We start from the raw sequence: 21,980 nt of genomic DNA, 5'->3' as shown, positions 1-21,980 counted from the left end.
CACGACTGAAGCAACTTAGCACGCAGCATGCACACACCATGAAACTAGTCAGAAGTGACTAGGCCAGTTGAGATTTATCAGGGAGGACATCCTATGGAGCATGCTCATGGAAGGACTCATAATGGACAGCTGGGCCTCTTTCAGCAGCAGAAAGAGGTCTTCTTAGGAAATGGCAGGTTCTGGGGTAGTCCAAGTGGGCAGTCTCCACTCATGGAGAACTTTGCCTTGGACCTCAGATCATGGTCAAGGTACCAGTCAGGCTCCAAGAGGCCCAAGGCAGTGAGGCCAGGCCGGTGGAGCCCAGGCTTCTCACATCTTGTTTCCATCTGTCCTCTTCGACCTTTTGGGGAAAGCCTCCTTCTGTTGATTTTTACTTGCCAACCTTGCTCATCCAACCACAGGGAAAATCAACTCTGAATATTTTAAACTGGAAGCATATACATTGGTTTGACATCCCATTGGCCTTCTCCTGCAGGCTGATAAGGAGTAAGCTGGACTGTGTGGTCATTGACCACCTTGGGAGACAACCGTAAGAATGAAATTCATTGCTTTCTAGACTGCAAGTAGCACGCACTTGTGGATTTCCAGGAAAATGCCGTGACTGGGAATCCTCCTAAAGATCACAGAAAATCCTCGCTTTCGTGCTTCAAAAGATGTATCTGTTCTCAGTGGCTTTGATTTGTCAGTGACCTAGAACTTGTTTCTCTGAGTCATCAGCAGGAGTAAACTGTGAGGACTTGAACATAAAGCCCTGAAGTGTGTGAGGGAGCATAGGGAGAGTGTGTGTCCAGGGCCAGTGTGAGGAAGCAGGAAAGGCTGAGTCTGTCTGCTGGTAATGGGCTAGGACCTGCCAGGGAAGGAGCCAGAGGGTAAATGGATGATCCTACTCCCCCGTCCCTGCTGCTGTCTCTCTGCCCTTCCCTGGTCTCTGACATGAATGGCAGGTTGACACAAGCCACACATTTCATCCACTGCCCAGGCCCCTGGCCTGAGTCCCAGGACCACTGGGGGTGCATGCTCCCTGAAGATGAAATGTACCTATATCATCACAGTCTTGGAATAATGCATGCAAAGATATTTCACAGCATGGCTTCCTGGGGGTTCAAGTCTTAGGGGCCAGTGCATGGGGCTCTGTTAGCCCATTTCCTGATTAGACTGGGTTCCATGCACTGCTACCCAGCCTCAAGGAGGTATGAGAAGACCTCCAAAGAAGCTGCAGGAGGCCTCCTGTTCTAGTCATTTTTGCGTCCAGTGAGCATTTATTCAAGTGTCAGCAGTGGTGTTGCAGAGTGGAGCTAATATGGGATAAACACAAAAGATGCAGAAGACCCTCTGGGTTTTCCAGAGCATGCCATCATATGGGTGGACCAACACAAGGGAAGAAAACACTGGGCAACCTTGATTTCCACAGCCAAGTTTACTAAGTCTTTTCTGTGCCGAGTTTGGTGTGCTCTTCCTTACCTCCGGGCCCATGAACCCACTGCTCAGAAACAAGCCTGCTGTCTGGCTTCCACTTTCCCATTAGATTTTAGTTTAGACAACACTTCCTCCAAGAAGCCTTCCCTTCCTTCATGCCTTTTCTGTGGGCTTGCCTGGCCTCTTTTTTTGTTTGTTTTTGTTTTTACTATTGTGGCATCTATCGGTGTTGTAATTGTCTGGTGACATCTAGACCGTGAGTTTGGTGAGGGCGGGGAAATGCCTGCCTCATTCGCTCCCCTGTTCCCAGCACTCACTCACTGATGCATTGACTTATTTATGCTGTACCTAGAGTAAGCCTGTCAAATGATCAAAGAGGAGAAAGGTCCATCACGAGGCTTTCTTACTCAAGGGGAGGCCTGTTGGGGGAGATGCATTGTGAGGTCTTCTTGGAGAAAGTTGGAAAAGGGGAGACCAGAGAGGTTGGAACCTTCCTGCCTCACACTCCCAACCTCCATGAGACAGCTGGGCTCTATGGGGATAAAATCTGGGAGCCATTAATAAAGGGGAAGGGCACTCACATTCAAGGAGCCCTGACCACATGCCAAGATGGTTTTCCAGATGCCAACCATGCAAATAACATCCGCCATTCACCCAGAGCTGGCTGCAGGCCAGGCCACTTCTGGGGCTCCCTCATTTGATCTTTCAACCACCCTGCAGAGCAGAGCTGGTTGGCCCCGTTTTTACAGAGGAGGCACTGAACCTCAGAAAGGGTGGGATAGGGCCAAGACCGCAGAGTCACAGAGCCAAATTTTAAAGTTGATATTTAAAGGTTTCTTTTTATCATACGTTTAAGGAACTGCCAAAGATGCAGAATACTGTATTTGGAGGATGTGCAAGGCAGTGGGAGCGGGGAGGCGGACGGGAGAATCAGTATTGTGGAGGAGGGCGCTCAGGCAGACCTGCATGGGAGATTGCACATGTGAAAGCTGAGAATACTGGTTGTGTTAACACTTTGTGTGCCCACACACCCCCGAAGGGCTTCCTGGGGACCCACAGGTTTGTATGTTTCAGCTTAAAGTCCTCATTGGTCCTTGAACATCAAGGGCACGGACCCAGCATCCCAGAGCAAAATGGATGAATGAGGAGAAAGATTTCCTCGCTTTTTCCTCGCAGGAGGGGTAAGCTGCAGGCAGGTACTCTGCTGATGTGGTGTGGCCAAGCTCTACAGACCCTCGCTACACAAAGATTCAGATTCAGCCCCACCTCACTGAATCACCATCTGCCACAAGCCAGGGGTTCTTGGCCTTGGCAGCATCTCTGAATCACTGCTCAGGGGCGTTTTTCACAAATCCTATTGCCTGGGGCCAGTTAAACCAGAGCTCTGGTCCTGTGGTCCCAGCACAGCTTCGAAGCTCCCAGGGTGACCCCGTGTGTAGCCAGTGCTGAGAGTCACTGTCGTGGATGCACTGGTGGGCCTCACTTCTGCACTCACCTACTCTCCCCAGGGATACTGTGGCGGCCACAGCCCTTTCCCTAAGCCAGACTTTCCCAACCTGGCCCTGACTCCTCCACCCAGCCTTTGCTCCAAAGGATCCCCCATCTGCCAACAAAACTGGGGACTTGCTCTTTCCCAGGCATACCTCAAAGTTTCCCACATGCTCACCCACTTCAATCTATCCTCTGCACTATTTCTTGGCCAAATCCTGCCCATCTTTTGAGGCACATCTGAAATAGACCTCCTCCACTTGTCTCCCTCTGTGTGGTGGTCATCTCCCCATTATGTTTTATATGGCTTTCACATGGCCTGAACTATTTTCTACTTTGGATTCACACTGAGCTTTCTTCTTTCCCCTTTCCAAGCTGCCCCCTTAGTATGAAGGCTTCAAGGGCAGATTGGGGTCGCACGCATCCTTGTTTATCCTGGCTCTTGTCTCGGCACAAGAACATCTGGTCCACAACTGCGCCCCCTGCTCTGCTCCTTTCCAAAGCAGAGGGAAAGCCCAGGACAACTCCAGAGCATGGAAAATTCAGACTGGGCCTGAAAGCTCTTCTAGCGTTGCAGGGCATCTCCATCACGGCTGGGGATGATCCAGCAAGCCAATTTGTTCCATTTAATTCAAACTCTTTAAAATTACTACTGTAAAGAGTGTGGACAAAACCCACATTAGGCAAGCTGCTTTGGTCTCTGAAACATAAAAGTTGCCTAGAAACAAAAAGTTTTCTATCATTTGTAGCAATGTTAATACAGAACTTCAAATGTGGGCTCCCTTCCTTCTAAATAACAGCTTTCCTTTGGTGGGATAAGATAGGTTCACTACCACAGCCAGCACAAAGCTGACCACCAAACTTCAAAAGAAACAGGCTCCATCTTTCTGCCCAGCTCACTCTGGCAGCCTGGGCCTGGCCTCGGTTCAAGACCCAAAAAATTGCTCTTTTAATGCAGAAACTTGCATTAGCATTTGGGCTTGGATTGCTCTTCTGTTTTCCCTTCATGCTATAGGAATCACTGAGAAATTTGCTCTTATAAAATTCAGGCAGGGAGCCAGATATTCAGTGTCTAGAAACAGGATACAGGGGGACCCCACCTCACCTCACTGCCATCCCTGTGCTTCTGAGCAGGGCTGACCATGTGCCTTTCCTCCCCAGGATTCTGGGGTCCCAGCTTCTGTTCCTTGAGTGTTGTTGGCCTTCTTCCCTTTATTTCCCACCCTTTGCCAAGCACCCACTCTTTTTTTTGAACTATAATTGACATATGACAATGTACAAGCTTTAGGTATATAACATAATGATTTGAGATACACATATATATATATATACACACACACACACATATATACTGTGAAATGATCACCACAATAAAGTCTAGTTAACATCCATCACTACACATTTACATCTTTTTTTCTAATAAGATGTCCTGATAAGGACAAAAAAGTCCTGATAAGGACTTTTCAGATCTACTGTCTTAGCAACTTTCAAATATATCAAGAAAGCGAAAACACAACTCACAGAATGTAAGAAGATATTTGCAATCACATATCTGGTAAAGAACTAGTAATCCACTGCAATATAGTATCATTGACTATAGTCATCATGGTATACATTAGAACCCCAGGACTTGTTATTATTTATTTTATAACTGGAAGTTTGTACCTTTTGACCCCTTTCACCTCCGCCCCCACATTTGGCAACCACTGATCTATTCTGTTTCTAGGAGTTGGTTTGGTTTTATTTTAAGATTCCACATATAAGCAAGATTATACAGTATTTGTCTGTGTTTATTTCACTTAGCATAATGCCCCTAAGGTCCATTCATGTTGTCACAAATAGCAGGATTTTCCTCCTTTTTATGGTTGAATAATAGTCCATCATATTATATAAATGTACATATCACATTTCCTGTATCCATTCATCCATCAGTGGACATCTAAGTTGTTTTCATGTCTTGGCTACTGTAGATAATGCTATAATGAGCATGAGGGTGCAGACACATTTTTGAGTTAGGGCTTTGGTTCCCACTTATGGCTCTAACAGCCCATTTCTCAGACAAGAGTTCTGATATGTATCAGTATCGGTCACATTCAAAGTTCACTTTTCTCTGAGATCCAAATTTGAACTGACAAGGCTGTATGATAGAACTTACAAAAGAGCTAGCAATTTGTTTGCATTTTTATCTTCTTAGCACCAAAGCAAAGGTCTCAAAAGGTGTTTTGGAAAAGTATTGTTTCTGAGGAAGAATTTTGACAAAAATTGAAATGAGTCCATCTCTCCCTGTGTCTTACCTAGACACGTGGTAATAAGGCACCCCCACAGGGCCCCAGGTTAGAGCAGGGCAAATTGATAGCACATGTTTTAGGATTCTCTTGCGTGTTAGGCTTGGGACAGGTTGCAAAAGCTGATAGGAGATGTCCTGAGGTCTTTAGGCGCATACAGCCACCTTGTACCCTTGGCTGAGGACAAGTACAGAGACGGGAGGGGTTGGGGAAGGGACCTCTGAAGACTCCTACCCTGGGACTTGTGACCGGTGCTTCCAGCCTCGTCCAGAGCCAGGTGAGGCAGCTGCCCTCCAACTTTTGCTTAAGTACCTGTATTTCAGCAAAAGTTTCCAGCATGCTGTATAATTTCCACTTCACACAGAAACTTCAGCTCAGAGGGGGCTTTGTTCCCCTGGGCCAAACACCTAGAAACCTTTGTTTGCATGTGCCTAGACATTCAGCTCTTCATGGATAACACAGTCACCAAAGATCTAAATGCTGAACTGCTTCTTGTTTCCAAAACTTTTAAAGAAAATGCCACCTCATGTCCCCGCGGCTCAGTGGTAAAGAATCCACCTGCCAACACAGGAGACGTGGGTTCAGCCCCTGATCTGGGAAGATCCCCACATGCCTTGGGACAGCTAAGCCTGTGTGCCACAACTATTGAGCCTGTGCTCTAGAGCCTAGGAGCCAAATTACTGAAGCGTCCATGCCCTAGAGCCTGTGCTCTGCAACAAGTCACCGCAGTGAGACACCCAAGCACTGCAGCTAGAGTAGCTCCTGTTCGCCACAACTAGAGAAAGTCCTCCCAGCAACAGAGAACTGGCACAGCCAAAAATAATACATTTTTAAAAGATTATTAAAAAAAGAAAATGCTACCTCAAAATCTCGGGGCACTCAGAAATTTACAGTTTGAGCTCAAAGTTTCTGATGAGACTGCAATTTTGCTATTTTTCAGGAAAAGCATGAATTAGACACTTATAGTGAGAAGAGGAAATGGCTTACCAAATATCAGCGTAATTCTTGAGATTCTGTTTAATTACACAATACTTCACTTCCTCTTCTTCCTCTAATGTGAGCAAGCGATTGTCCTAAATATTAAATATACAAAATCACAACAAATGCTATAAAAACTAAGAAATCCTAAAATGATATGCATGTGCTCTTTATGTGCAAAGAAAAGCCTATAGGAAGAAGAGACTAGATCATGGAGAGATTCTTCACCCTCCCTGAGTTCCTTGAAGAACCTAGCAGATCATTTTCTAAGTTCATTTCTGATTTTCAAGACCACAGCCTAATAACAATAGTTAGCTTTTAAATTTTTGGCTACAACTAACTCCCCAGAGTAAATTGTTACTTAATCTAGAAAGAATAACTATCAAGTAAAAGATTCTCTGCTATTTCTCAGCCATGCTTTGTTTCAAATGCATCTATTCAGTCCACATTCAAGTTTTTACATGTGTGAACACTTAGACATTGGAAACAGTTTCCTATTAGCTGTCACTGTGCACTGCATTTCAATTTTTTTAAAAAAAGATTTAAAAGATTATCGAAAAACTATTTCAAAGCTTAAAACAAATCCCCTTATTGTATTCCCAAGTACTTAGTATCTCTTATCACAAGGTGAGATTAAACAATCCTTTTGGCTGTTTTCCCAAACACCCAGACATATTTTATGTGAAGTGTGAGTCATGCCAGCATTGCTTTCATGGTTTGGGACAGGCTCCTTGGAACGAAGAATAAATGGCAGTCTTAAGTTATTGGTGATGATGGATTGGGAACTAGACATTTATTTAAGGAAAGAAAAAATGACATAGGAAAATGTTGCCTGCTGATTTTAAATCAAAAGAGCTAATTGTCTTCTATGAGTTGTGTCAGCTCAGAAGTATGGGATGGTGGGAGAGCCTGGAAAGAACAGATGTTGGAGAGGAGCTCTCTTGTAAATGAAAGAATTTAAACACTAGAGTGAAATGTGGACTGGTAAGAGTTCTAGGAGGGAAAGATGTAGTGTCTTTCCTCCATCCAGTGTTGTTTTCCATGTTGTAAAATTTTATGACAGCAATTTCAATAAACAGTGAAGTCTGTTATTTCCTAAAATGTCTATTTTGATCCAAATGCTATTTAATCCATGTGTGGTGGAACAAAGATGATTAACGTGTTTGTATTTCTTAGAGCCTCTGCCCTTTGACATCTCCATCTGAGGAGAGTTTCATTTCTGCCATACCATTAAGTTTTGTGCTTTTGAAACAAAACATCAGAGAAGGATAAAAGAACCAGAGAAGAGGAGGAAAAGGAGAACACTAGAATGGTTTCATTGATTTGAATCAGCATCATTCAAAAGAAATATAGCATGAACTATGTTCATTGGAAGGGCTGATACTGAAGCCAAAGCTCCAATACTTTGGCCACCTGGTGGGAAGAGCCAACTCACTGGAAAAGGCCCTGATGTTGGGAAAGACTGAAAGCAAATGGAGAAGCAGGCAGCAGAGGATGAGATGGTTGGTTAGCATCACCAACTCAATGGACACAGATTTGAGCAAACTCTGGGAGATAGTGGAGGACAGAGGAGCCTTGTGTGCTGCAGTCCACGGGGTTACAAAGAGTCAGACACAACTTAGTGACTGAACAACAACATTTATAAATATATAATAAACATATATAAACATGTAATTTAAATTTTCGTGGTGGCTCAACATAAAGTATCTGCCTGCAATGCAGGAGATGCAAGAGATGTGGGTTCAATCTCTGGGTCGGGAACATCCCCTGGAGTAGAAAATGGCAACCTGCTTCAGTACTCCTGCCTGGAAAATTCCATGGACAGAGGAGCCTGGTGGGTTACAGTCCATGGGGTCACAAAGAATTGGATGTGACTAAGCATGCATAAACACATGCATGTGCGCACACACGCATGCATACACACATGCATGTGCGCACACACACACACAGTAGCTATACCAAAAAAGCAAAAAGAAACAGGTAAAGTCATTTTCAAATATCTATTTTATAAAATATTTTTAAATTATCATTTGAACATGTATGCACTATAAAAATTATTAATCAGATATTTTACTTATATTTTTATATAACAAGTCTTCAAAATCCTGTATGCATATTACACTTAAAGCACATCTCAGTTCACTGTAGCTTTCATTTCAAGTGCTTACTAGCCACACATGGTTTGTGATTACCATACTGGACAGTACAAATCAAGATAGGAAATTACTGGGAAAGGGGAGGAGAAATGAAGAAAAGCCCTGCAGCCGTGGGTTTAGGAGTTCACTGTCAGAGAAATGTAGAGAACAGCTGTGGATTGTATATTGAGATCCCTTTCAACTTCTTCAAAATGTAAAAATAAAGTATTTGAGCTACTTTGAAATTAATTTGGGTAGATGGACTGTGTTTCTTCAAATTGGACCACTAGGTCCTGGCTTTACCAGGGATATATCTCCAGTCATGGATGGGGGAGAGGTAAATGAAAATGTAGGGTAGAAAGATGCTGGAAGGTGCTGGCAGAGGCGAGCTATATGTATATTACCTACGTCTGCACAAGCAATACCTGTCCCGTGTCTGGTATGGGTCACAACCAACCCAGGACCCAGGAGGGCATGAAGTTAGCACATCAAGTAGATGCAAAAGAAGGTATCAGTTGTTGTGGCCCAGTGGTGCTAAGGAGCAATGGGCTCAAAACCCTTGAAGGAGGTACTTCCCTGGTGGTCTAGAGGTTAAGAATTTGCCTTGCCATACAGGGGACCTGGGTTTGATCCCTCATCAGGGAACTAAGAGCTCACATGCCTCAGGGCAAATTAAACCTGCACACACCACAACTATTGAGTCTGCACACCACAACTAGAGAGTCTGTGTGCTACAATGAAAGATCCCTCCTGACGCACTGAAGATCGACTGTGGCGCAATTAAGACCTGATGTGCTCAGTCAGGTCTGACTCTTTGTGACTCACAGACCATGGGGATCTTTCCTTGGTGCCATTTCCTACTCCAGGGGTTCTTCCCGACCCAGGGATTGAACCTGCATCTCTTGTGTCTCCAGCAATAGCAGGCAGATTCTTTACCACTGTGCCACCTTGGGAGCCCTAAGACCTAATGCAGTCAAATAAATATTTAAAAATAGAAACTGTGGAGGTGATAAGCATGGCCACACAGCAAGGGCCCTGACACATGATGTAGTTTGGAGTGGTCGACCTGGGTGCAAAAGCAGGAAACAGGATGAAGGACCCCTACCACCAACCTGCTGCCCAGAGGTACACTAAAGATACACCACAATCAGAACCTGAACAGGAAAGACTGACACTCAGGCCTTCAAATGCAGCTAGAGCCCAAGGGTCAGGATAGCCCAGAGCTCAGAACTCTATGTCAAGATGGGAGTAAAAGTCCTCCTGAATTAGCATATTAGCACCATTCTGGGGACAGGATCCTGTGAGATTCTACGGAAGAAATACTGTGCTGCCCTGAGACAGTGATCTATTCCCCAAACCACTTCCTGGAGCTGGGACCCATCCACGTGCCCTCAGGATAATGCCATAAACAGGAGTCCTGAATGTTCTCAGAGTATGTGGTCTCCCACATACAGGTGAAGGAGTCAAAGAGCACCCCAAACAGAAGAAATGAGGACCAGAGCTCAAACAGATAGAACTGAGGGCTCCAGCTGGTCCCAGGCATGGGAGGGAACTTAGTAAATTTCAAGGAAGTTACTCCAAAGCATGGTGTTTAGGACACAAACCCTACTTTATAGGACTAAGGGCATTTGGGAGCAAGCTCTCCTGGAATGTGAGTGAATAAAGCTAATACAAAGAGAAAAACAGAGTGGGGAAACCAGCAGAGACAGTCCTGCCGATGCTGAGGCCTGGAGGCCAGTTCAAACCCCGAAAGTCAGTTTTGGCAGGCCACACATTGCCTTTCTGACTTTAGCAAATTTGCAGAGTGCCTCTGTGACTTTCAACTCAAACAGCAGCCCTGGACAATGCAGAGTGTTCAGTGATTTTAAGACTAAAGTTGAGGCTTCCATCCTCAAGAGAGCCATTCCCTTCCTCTCAGTCCCAGGGCCAGGGCCATTCCACTACTGCACAAGTTCAAACATGCATCGGGGGCTGAGCAAGCAACACTGTAGAAAAAGTGCAGTAAAAGTCACCTGTCTCCCTGAAAAACAGCATAAGAGTATGAAGGATCATCCCCATAGAAGGATGAGACCCTGGTTTCATTATCATTATCAAGATATCAGATGATATCTTCTCAAAATGGCTCCAGGAACTGATGCATTCCACCTTTCTCCACCCAGCTCAAAGCATCTTTGTGCGTTTAGAGGAATCTGTGTGATGTGGTCCTAGCCTGCCTGCTGATTCAATCTCATGCCATCTATTCCCCACTCCCACTCTGCACTCCTTAGCCATTCTGGAATTTTCCCTGTTTCTTTAGGAAGCCACATTTCATTCTGCCTCAGGGCCTTTGCACTAGCTATCTCCTCCCCTGTAATGCTCCTTCCTCTCTCTCACTTTTTTTTGTCCTTACATCTTACTTGAAAGGCAATAGGTCTTCTTGGACCCCAATTATTCTCTATCATCTTATTTTCATTCCTTTAATAACTGTTGTTTTGTTGGTTGTTTATTGTCTGTTTCCCCATTGTGTTTAAACTCTTTTTGGGTGGGAATCTTATTTGTCTTATTCACTACGCTATCCTTAGTATCTAAAAGAATATCCAGCACATGAAAGTTAAATTTGCTCAGTCATATTTGACTCTTTGCGACCCCCTGGACTATGGAGTCCATGGAATTCTCCAGGCCAGAATACTGGAATGGGTAGCCTTTCCCTTCTCCAGGAGATCTTCCCAATTCAGGGATCATACTCAGGTCTCCTGCATTGCAGGCAGATTCTTTACCAGCTGAGCCGCAAGGGAAGCCCAAAAATACTGGAGTGGGTAGCCTATCTCATCTCTAGCAGATCTTCCTGACCCAGAAATTGAACCAGGGTCTCCTGCATTGCAGGCAGATTCTTCACCAACTGAGCTATCAGGGAAGCCCTATCTGGCACATAGTAGGTGCTTTATAAATAATAATCCATCACATAAATCGAATGTACACAGGGTGCTCTGACTGACAGATATAGCTTGTCTTCTGGGGAATGTCATCCTCCCAGCTCCTTAGCTAAGCCTAGAGCTGACATTTATCTAACTTAAAAGGTCTCTACTGAGCATGCCCTCTGCATAGGCTCTTTGCCAGGCGATAACTGGATGTGGCTCTTAACCTCCAGGAGTGCAGAGTGACAGGAGATACAGACACATAGACAAACACGAGTCGACATGGGAAATGTGCTCCTGCTGCGGAAACAAAGAGGAGAGCACGGTCTTCCTGCTGCACAAGACGTTCAGGCAGTGACGTCAAGGGACGCCACGGAGGAAGATCCTATGGAATGTGCATATTGTCCTCTCTTGCAACATCTCCCAGATGTGAACTGAAAAGCAGTTCTCTCGCCCTTTCTCTCCCTAAAGTATGGAGATGTATATGGGCTTCCCTGGCGCCTCAGGCTGTAAAGAATCTGCCCATAATGTAGGAGACCAGGGTTCAGCCCCTGGGTCAGGAAGATCCCCTGGAGAAGGGAATGGCAAGCCACTCCAGTATTCTTGCCCAGAGAATCCCACGGACAGAGGAACCTGGCCATCTACAGGGCTGCAGAGTTGGACACGAGTAAGCGACTAGCACACACACACATATAATGGGTTGCCCAAAATGTTTGTTTGGGATTTTCCATAAGATGTGACAGAAAACCCCAAATGAACTTTTTGGCCAATCCAGTATATATGACAGGAGTATCTAAGCAGTTTGTCCTGAAAGAAGGGAGAGCTGGAACACCATGTACTTGAAAGCGCTTGTGATCATCTATTCTGTTTGCATGTCAAGCACCAATTAGATTATTTATGCTTCTCAAGTGAATTTTGTGTTAACCTGACTATCTGGTTTTGGCAGTGTTTTATAATCTGCTAGATTCATTAATTGCGCCTGCCCTCCTGGCTTGGGGTAAGGAGATGTCACAGGAGGTAGCGGGGCCTTGTGCCTGTGGAGTACTCAGGAGGACAGCCAGCCCACAGTGTCCCCGCAGGGAGGACAGAGCCCAGGAGTCCCCGAGGCCCCAGGTCTCCATCCCCTCTCCCCAAGGGGGTTCACACCCAAGACCAGCCTCATGAGACAGGAGGGTGCCGCCCTACTCCCCACCATGGGCGCTGACTCACCTCTGCCCATCAGACATGCACAGAGAACACTGGATTCCTAATACAAGTCAAAAATCCGCCTGGAGCACAGGAGGCTCCAGGCCCCGTCCTGAGGTCTTTGCACACACTGATGTCCCAGACGTGACTCACTCTTGCCTTAGACCCCTTGTCTAAACTTGGTTTAACTAAACGATCATGGCTGATTTTCAACATGAAACATCATCCAACTCCTTATGCTTAAATTATGAATCAGTCATGAAAGGGCTTTTCACTTGGGGGAAAAAAGAGCCTGAGACCCATTTTCTGCTATATTAAACACACATATACAAACAAGTTGGATGAGTCAAATAGACAAGACCTTTGCAAACTGCAAAGTCATACAATTTATGCACCATCTTTTCTTTTAAAAAAAATCTAGCAACAAAGAATGAGCTGGAGAGGCTGGAGCTGGGCAACCCTGGTGGGACACAGGACACTGCGGGCCCTGAGGGGCCAGGCTGGATCCTGGGAGGCATCTGTAGTTTCTGATTCTTTGGTCCCTAGAGGAGGTGAATCAGTCCAAGGTCAGCAGCTTCCTCCTTTCTACAGTGTTCCCACTGAATCCCAACAGTCTAAAATGATGATGAATGTTGGAGCTGGAGGCATGCTAGAAACTCTCAAGACCAATCCCCTCATTTGTAAACAAGGCAAGAGAGTTCCAGAAGGGAGCCCTGCCTTGTCCGAGGTCACGCAGCAAGTCCACGCTGGAGTCTGGAGCGAGAAGCCAGAGTCCCTGACTCCCAGCCCATTGGGCTCCCACTGTACCCATCATAATACACTGGCGATGTGAGTCACCGTCCATGTGTATCTGTCCTAGTGCCCTAATGGGACTCTGGGCTCCACATGCTGCTTACAGTACTTTAGTCTTTGAATCCCTGATAAGTCCCTTAATTGGAAGTTTCTTTAGAATTATCGTTTTAAAACAATGCTTGGTTAATAGCCCCCTACTGAGCCACTTCCAACTTCTCATGAAAATGAGATAACGAGAAAAGTAAAAATCTCATTCTGCAAATTGGGATCAATATTCAACCAAATGCGAGGCAAGATATTGGGGAGCCAGACCCTAAAACCAGGAACATGAGGGCTAGCACAGTTCAAAACACCAAGATGCTGTCCAGAGTGCTCTCTGCCTCCAAGGGCACCCTGTCCTCACGCCCTGTGAACAGTGGATGCAGAGGAACTGGACTCCACAGTAGCGCAAGAAGGAGCCTTCACTGACGAGGCGCTATGGCTCCAGCCTATGGATAGCAGAGCCTAGAGGCAGGCGTGCCAGGACACAGTTCTCTCTACATGCGTCATTTCTTTAATGTGTCAGAGAGCTAGCTATACAGCGATATAGGAGAAGGAGGATTTCAGCTAACAGATGTTCAGTAAATAAAAACCTGCTGGCCACCAGGAACAAGGCCAGAAAATTGCGCCACAATCTATGACTCAACTACTGAGCAGGGCTTTTAACAGAAACCCCTGAAGACAGAGGCAGAAACAAGCATGAGCCCCCACAACGTCTCTACTGGAAATTAATAGAACCAGAAAGATGTTCCAAGTGTTGGAGGATGAGTGGAAGGGGAAAAACAACAACAACTAGAAAGTAATCATGGAACATCTGAAATAAAAGCACTCAGGTTTGCAATGAAAAAGTTTTACATGCAATACTGAAAAAATAAAAATAAAAAACACCATCAACAAAAACCCCAGCCCTGTATTAGGTCCATAAGAAGCTGAGCTGATACCATCGAAAAATTCACCAGTAGCACTGAAGAGGGCTTCCCTGGTGGCTCAGATGGTAAAGAACCTCCCTGCAATGCACGAGACCCGGGTTTGATCCCTGGATTGGGAAGATCCCCTGGAGAAAGGAATGGCAACCCATTCCAGTATTCTTGCCTGGAGAATTCCATGGACAGAGGAACCTGGTGGGCTACAGTTCACAAGTTCACAGAGTCAGACACGACTGAGCAAATCACACACACACAAGCACAAAGGATGAGCATGAGACCAGGAGAACACAGAGGAGGAGGGCAAAGTGGTGACAAAAATAGGAAGGAAAGGACAGATTCTTTTCTCACTCTCCTCTTTTTCTATCATGTCATACCCAAGAGGTACAGAACTCCCTAAGGAAGAAACACACACACTTGGAACAAAAGCAATATTGAAAGACAACTTCAGTATGCACTTCGAAAGGGCTCACTGTAATGTAAGTAAAATTAAATTTAAATGGGGATGCATAGGAAAGACTTCACAGAACAGGCCTAAAGCTGCTATCCTTAGATGTCCAGCTGCTTACTGGGATCTGAGAACTTGGCTGGTAAATAGCTCGCTACACTGATATAAAACTTGACCTAAATGGTGCGTTCACGCTCAGTTACTAAGTTGTGTCTGACTCTCTGCAACCGCATGGACCATAGGCTGCCAGGCTCCTCTGTCTATGGAATTTTCCAGGCAAGAATACAGGAGCGTGCTGCCATTCCCTCCTGAAGGGGACCTTCTTGACCCAGGGATCAAACCCAAGTCTCTTGCATGTCCTGCATTGGTAGGTGGATTCTTTACCACTGCACTACTTGGGAAGCCTAAATGGTAAGTAAGAGTGACTCACTGTGCCTGAAGTGTTTTCACAAACACTGGCTTCAGCTGAACACCTGCTTTCCTGCTGGGAATCTGGACTTCCAATACATGCTAGGTACAGTGCCTCTATGATCAGACACCAATAAAAAAGCCTGAGAACCAAGTCTCTAATAGGACTCCCTGGGCAGACACATCACACATGTACCATTTTACTCGCTGGGGAAAAGTGAGTATAGCTGTTTGCAACCCCACGGACTATGAAATTCTCCAGGCTAGAATACTGGAGTGGGTAGCCGTTCCCTTCTCCAGGGGATCTTCCCAACTCAGGGATCAAACCCAGGTCTCCCACATTGCAGGTAGATTCTTCACCAGCTGAGCCAGAAGGGAAGCCCAAGAATACTGGAGTGGGTTAGCCTATCCCTTCTCCAGGGGTTCTTCCTGACCCAGGAATTGAGCCAGGGTCTCCTGCATTGTAGGTGGATTCTTTTCCAATTGAGCTATCAGGGAAGCCTTGATAATGGATGAAACTAGAGCCTATTATACAGAGTGAAGTAAGTCAGAAAGAGAAAAACAAATATCATATATTAATGTATGTATATGGAATCTAGAAAGATGGTACTGATGAACCTATTCACAGAGCAGCAATGGAGACACAGACATGGAGAACAGACTTGTCAACACAGCAGGAGAAGGACAGGGTGGGACGAATGAAGAGAGTAGCATGGAAACATATATACTACCATATGTAAAACAGATAGCCAGGAATTTGCTATATGACTCAGGGGGCTGTGACAACCTAGAAGGGTGAGAAGGGAGATGGGAGGGAGGTTAAAGAGGGAGGGGACATATGTATACCTGTGGCTGATTCATGTTGATGTTTGGCAGAAACCAACACAATATTGTAAAGCAATTATCCTTCAATTAAAAATAAATAAATTTAAAAAAGAATAACTTACTTGTACATTATAAGAACCAAGGGGGGAAAAAAAAAACAACTTCTTACATAGAATATAAAGACTTTTCCTTGAGCACTCTATATGTTGCAGCCTTCAGAGGGTTTTGAGGGAAGAATATTGGACCCAGTAATTTTGTAGCCTTCAGAATAAAGGCAACAGACTGACATTCTTAGATATATAAGCACTCAGAATGACTTACCAGTGACCGAGATCATAAACTTGAAGGATGTGGGAATACGGAATTCTGGATATGCACTTCTTTTATGGGTATTCCCAATTCAAGATCCAGTCGGATTGTTTTCTTGGAGAATTCTACAACCTCAGGCTTAGGCCTTTACAGTCTCCCTCAGCTGTTTTTTTCTGCTTCTGCCATGTTACTGAGACCAAGAAGTGAATTTTTCATGCCAAATCTTTCACCCCATAATTTAGGAGGAGTCTTCTGTCACAGTTGATAGCCACTTAAATTACTAGGCACTACAGTTCTAATCTTAATGACTGCTAACTATATGGGACAGCAATATGTCTCACCTTGAAAAAGTCAGTGTATTTAGGGATGCTGAGTAGGATTCTGAACCACATCTGAATTCCATGGGAAACAATGAGGGGATCAATGAATGATCACTGGGCTAGGGAAAAAACAGAGCAGGCAGTGTACATGGGTCACTCATTCACTTTCCAACACACACTCAGGATATTGTGGTTTAAAAACCAATAAACAAAAAAATGTTAATTCTGTCCACAAAAGAACAGTGCATAATTCAATAAAGAAGACCATCTACATATCATGAAGCTTGAAATTAGCTTTCTATATTTAAAAAAATTCACTATGAGAAAAAAAAAAGTACTCCAAAAAACAATGATGAAAAAAAATTACTCCAGTTGAGTGACTTGGGTCACTGTGTACATGTGTGTGTGTTGGGTTTCCCAAGTGGCTTAGTGGTAAAGAATCTGCCTGCCAATGCAGGAGACACAAGAGACATGGGTTCAATCCCTGGGTCAGGAAGATGCTCTGGAGAAGGAAACAGCAACTTAAGCCAGTATTCTTGCCTGTAAAATCCCATGGACAGAGGATCCTGGTGGGCTAAAGTCCATGGGGTCACCAAGAGTTGACACAACTGAGAGACTGAACATATGTGTATGTTTTAATATACTGGGAACGTTAATAAACCACTCAAATGTAATTATTGTCTGTCATCAAGCCCCTATTTCAATAGTTTTCCATTTGGACCTCTGTTCCTCCATTAAATATGCTTTAAAAAGCAACTATGTACTAGTATCTTGGCTATAAAAATGTAATGCATATTACAAAGTCATTGATAAAATCTACCAGAGGGTTAATCAAGGTTACCTCTGGAAGGTGGACTTTTGAGTGATTTTTAATTTTTTAAATGATTTATCCTGACTATTCCCTGTCTGTGCCCCTGCTCACCACCAGGGCCATTCTCCACTTTTCTCTACCTTGCATAGTGACCCCAAATCTGTACTATCTTTGGGCCACTGTCTATTGCTTGGGCTCTCTTGCTTTCTGGCTGCTGGGTGGGTTTAGCCAATGGATGTGATTAGAAGATGTGATTAGAAGAGATCAGAGGGAGGAAGGAAAGATGCCCGGGAAACGTAACATTGGAATAACACTGACACTCTGCCATGGCATTTCCCAGCAGCACAGTGGATCACTCGTGTACACATTTGCCACTCCTTTCTGTTTTTTGGATGTCCTTCCTCATGTAGATGAGTAAGTTACAACATCTCTAAGGGCTTCCCTGGTGGCTCAGATGGTAAAGAATCTGCCTGCCATGTGGGAGTCCTGGGTGCAATCCCTGGATTGGGAAGATCCCCTGGAAGAGGGCATGGCAACCCAGTCCAGTATTCTTTCCTGGAGAATCCCATGGACAGAGGAGCCTGGTGGGCTACAGTCCATGGGGTCAGAGAGAGTTGGACACGACTGAGCAACGAAGCACATCACAGACATCCTGTGTTTTGGATGTTCTTCCTCATGTATACGAGTAAGCTACATCACTTTTGAAGGTTTCACAGTTGGAAATTTCCTTAAACTTGTTCACCCATAAGATTTCTATCCCTTCTCATGGGGAAGAACCTGAGAAGCTACCCAGCAGTCTGGACTGAGGACTGGATGCTGAGGTTGGGATGGCACTGCCTGAGTCTGAATCCTGTGACAGAACAGAGATTATATCTTAAATCTGAACACACAGACACTGAACATGGTTCTATGCAAAGAAATGTTTAAAGTCACACAATGCCAGCTTTATAAATAATTATGAGTTAAATGAAGAAGTACTTTCTAATATTTGAAGAAAACATTTATGGATTCTATTGATTAGATAAGAAATGGTGAGCTCTTCCTGACAAATTTGAACAATCAGACTAAAAAACAAACACAAATAAATTTATTTTGTACTTATGTTCTAAAATAAAATAACAACTATGCTAGTCTAAATCTTGGTGTCACTGTCCGTGGGTTTCTCGGTTCTGTTTTCCTGGGCTGTGAGTTGATACTCTCTCTTCATTTCATTTTTTTCCATCACTGAGTTGCCCATTTTGATGTCTCAGTAGTTTAATTCATGTTGTGACAAGTCTGATTTTCAACAACAGGCTTAATGTTATATTCAGTAGTAATGTTTATATAATATTGTTGGGGAGACAGAAGGAAGTTTGATAAAAATAAAATTGAAAAGGAAGAAAGTACAAAGAAGAAGTTTGACAGGCCAGCTTCACAGCATTTCTAAACCTCTCTGAAAAAAGACAAACACAACATAAGAAGAAAAGGCCAACGACAAACTGAGACGTGTATCTGCAAAGGCATCAGAGGATCCTTAACCCAACATCCTTCATGTAACAAGCTTTTGCAAATCAATTTAAAGCAAAAACTGAGTAAAGAGCATGAGCAGCAACGTTCCAAAAGAATAAATTAAAATTGACAATGAACAAATGAGAAAGAGCAGCTTGACCACTGGAAAAAATGAGAAATTAAAAAAAAAAAAATCCTTGCTGGGGACTTCCCTGGTGGTCCAGTAGCTAAGAATCTGCCTTCTAATGGAGGGGACTCGGGTTCGATCCCTGGTCTGAGATCCCACATGCTGTGGGGCAGTTAAGCCTGTGGGGGCCACGCTACAAGAACTGCTCTGGAGCTCATGTGCCCCACTAGAGAGAAGTCTGTGAGCTGCTACTAAGACCCAACACAGCCACAACTAACTAGATAAAAATACTCTAAAACCCCTGCCTATATGATAGATGAAAGATTATGAAACACACTGTTGCAATCACAACTTTTCTTAAGTGCAATTGGCCAAATCTTTCAAAACTCTTCCTAGAATGCATGCCCACTCACAGAAATCCCATTACTGCCAAATAGTGGGAGATGGGCTTAAAGACCTCTGCCCTGAGTGATCATCTTGGGATTATAATGATAACATGTGAAACAATCCAAAATCGTGGGATTGGCTAAACATGCCAAGGTAAACCTATTGAATGGGACATACACAGCTACAAACATGTATGGAGGACTACAGACCGAATGGGAAAGTGGTCCTGATCTACTGTTAACTGAAAAAGAGCACAAACTAGCTCACATTCCACGCCCAGGTGTGCTGTGGGCTAATCTGGGGCTGTGCAGTCTGGAGCATCCAGCCTGCAACTGAGCCCTGACCCCAACCTACCTCCACAGGTAATCCTGGGAGGATTTTCTGCCCCTTCTACACTGTAGTGTCATCCTTTATAAAAATGATGTTCAGAAAAGTACTGATCCTACAGGGTTAAACTTACAGCCTATAGCCTTTAGATCTTCCAGGCAAAGTACTTAGCACATTGCCTAACTCTGCAATATGCTTTAAAATCAGGGGTCCTCAACCTCTAGGATCTAATGCTTGGCGATCTGAGGTGGCGCTGATGTAATAATAATGGAAATACAGTGCACAATAAATGTAATGTGCTTGACCCATCCCCAAACCATCCCCTTCACCTGTCCCCGGTTTGTGGGAAAATCATCTTCCATGAAACTGGTCCTTGTTGCCAAAAAAGGTTGGGGACCACTACTTTAGGTTGTTCTTATTTTAAAAAACAATGCTGAAAATACTCATGGAAAACAGACAGGCAAAACACACACCAAGACCCTTGGCAGTGAGACAGTCACTAGTTTTTGCTGTTTTTTATTCTTCTAGGATTTCTGCGTTGAATGTGGGTTACATTCCATTACATTAAAACACACATACTAAGTATCACTTTATCAGGTTACCAGAAGTCTTGGGGAAATAGCTGAAACCCATCTTTCTAGGAAGAAAATAAAGAAGAAACAGCCCAGTGAGGTGGAACCACCCCCACACTCTAGGAAACGCGCTCCCAGCCTGGCCTGTGGGGCAGAGGAGGGCCCCTCCCCAGCCTGCCCGGCAGCAGGCCCGGGGTCACGGCTGCGGCTGCTCCGGTGGGTGCGGGCTGCACACTGGCCCTTTGTCTAACCAGGCTCCTCTGTGGTCAATGAGAAGCAGATGGCCCTTCCCTTCCTCACACACCTCAGATGCTGGGCCTGCCTGAGCCCCCGGGGCAATCTGCTTTTCATTTTATAAGCAGAGAAAAGCTGCAGAGGAAGGAGGGAGGGTGGCTAGAGTTTTCAGGGTGTCAGGGGAGTTGATGCAAGAATAATTCAATTCTCCCTGACTCTGAAAGACAAGGCAGTCCAACCCGGCAGGATGCCTGTGGCTACAGGGCTGTAAACCCAAGCTCACCTCTCACCATCTCTGGTGGATGGGAGGCAAGCCAACTCCGGAACCTGTGGCCTGGATCCTGAGGCTCCAGGTTCTTAGGACCAGCAGGGAAACAGTCCAAATTTTCTCCAGTCTGCATTGTGTGAAGGAGCTAGAGAGGACAGTGGAGGGCCTGGGGAGCTGCAGGCTTCAACCCCCACCGAAGGGAATCATTATAAACACTGGCAACCAGGGGACCACCCTCCTGCACGTGGGGCCCCTCCTTCCCTGGGTAGGAGCACACGCTCTGGAACTGTCCTATCTAGGATCTCATCCTAGCTCCCTGCTCACTTGCTGTGTTACCTTAGGCAAGCTAACTAAACTCTCTGAGCCTCTGTTTCCCCACCAGACTGATGCAAGGTCATAGGACACACGATGACTGTAGGAGATGATCCACAGGAAGCATCTACCGAGTGGGTTGGCACATACTAAGTGCTCATTAACTGTTGGCTGTTATCACTGTTCTAACTGCCAGTGTGTCAGTTAGACACACTGAAGTCTGTGTCTTCTCTCCATTCACTTTACACAGAGGTGTAATTTACAGGGTGATATGCTCTGATGCCTCATTTCTTCTCATAGCAGCACCTGCTCTCAGTCTTTGCTTCAGGGAGATCTCTGCCTGTGTTCATTGTGGGGGTCCCCACCTGCAGACACCAGTGATTTATGCTGTCTTTGGGATGAGTTTGGATTATTGCACGTGGTTATTGTGTGAAAGCCCAGCAAGATCCAGCATTTTTCCTCCTCCAGCTGTTACGTAACAGGGACAAATGCCTCAAGAGTCAGAGAACGACTGTACATAGTCCCAGTAAACAGGAGCCATCCCGAAGCCCTCAGATAACAGAGAGGAGGATGAGAAGCAGCCCTGGAGCAGAGGGCTGCAAAGGCAAGTCTACAAAGAGGAGTGGTCCCCAGAGGATGGGAGCATACAGAGAGCATCTGAACTCTGGGAAGGTGGCTGTGATTTGAGAAGACATCAGAGAAGGGACCAAGCTTCACAATGGACAGGAAAAGGGAACCACTGAGTGACCTTCTGGAGGCGGTGGCAGAAAAGACCGTAAAAGAAAGCCATCCTCAACATGCAAGTATGGAAAAACAAGAATCATAAAGATGTTACATGGGACTTCCCTGGCAATCCAATGGTCAAGACTCTGTGCTGCCAATGCAGGGGGCATGGGGTTCCATTCTTGATTGGGGGAACTAGGATCCCACATGCTGTGAACATGGCCAAAAGGTTAAAAAAAATACATATATAATGGTCAGGGAATTCCTTGGCAGTCCAGTGGTTAGG

General features: G+C 45.0%; 1 protein-coding gene across 1 annotated transcript in view; it reads right to left on the bottom strand.

Moving 5' to 3' along the window:
• The window catches only part of TGFBI (transforming growth factor beta induced), a 67,057-nt gene extending 45,939 nt beyond the window's left edge, over positions 1 to 21,118 (bottom strand). Inside the window, exons 1-3 of the mRNA XM_070465400.1 lie at positions 21,039 to 21,118; positions 16,467 to 16,564; positions 6,177 to 6,262 (exon numbers count right to left, since the gene is read on the bottom strand). Of these exons, the coding sequence (XP_070321501.1) occupies positions 6,177 to 6,262; positions 16,467 to 16,517 (137 nt within the window). The 5' untranslated portion in view covers positions 16,518 to 16,564; positions 21,039 to 21,118. The remainder of the gene's footprint in view (positions 1 to 6,176; positions 6,263 to 16,466; positions 16,565 to 21,038) is intronic.
• Between the last annotated feature and the right edge of the window lie 862 nt (positions 21,119 to 21,980).

The sequence above is a fragment of the Odocoileus virginianus genome, chromosome 3, assembly GCF_023699985.2.
Source record: "Odocoileus virginianus isolate 20LAN1187 ecotype Illinois chromosome 3, Ovbor_1.2, whole genome shotgun sequence".
Taxonomy (NCBI): Eukaryota; Metazoa; Chordata; class Mammalia; order Artiodactyla; family Cervidae; genus Odocoileus; species Odocoileus virginianus.
This window is presented reverse-complemented; position numbering and strand designations above follow the sequence as displayed.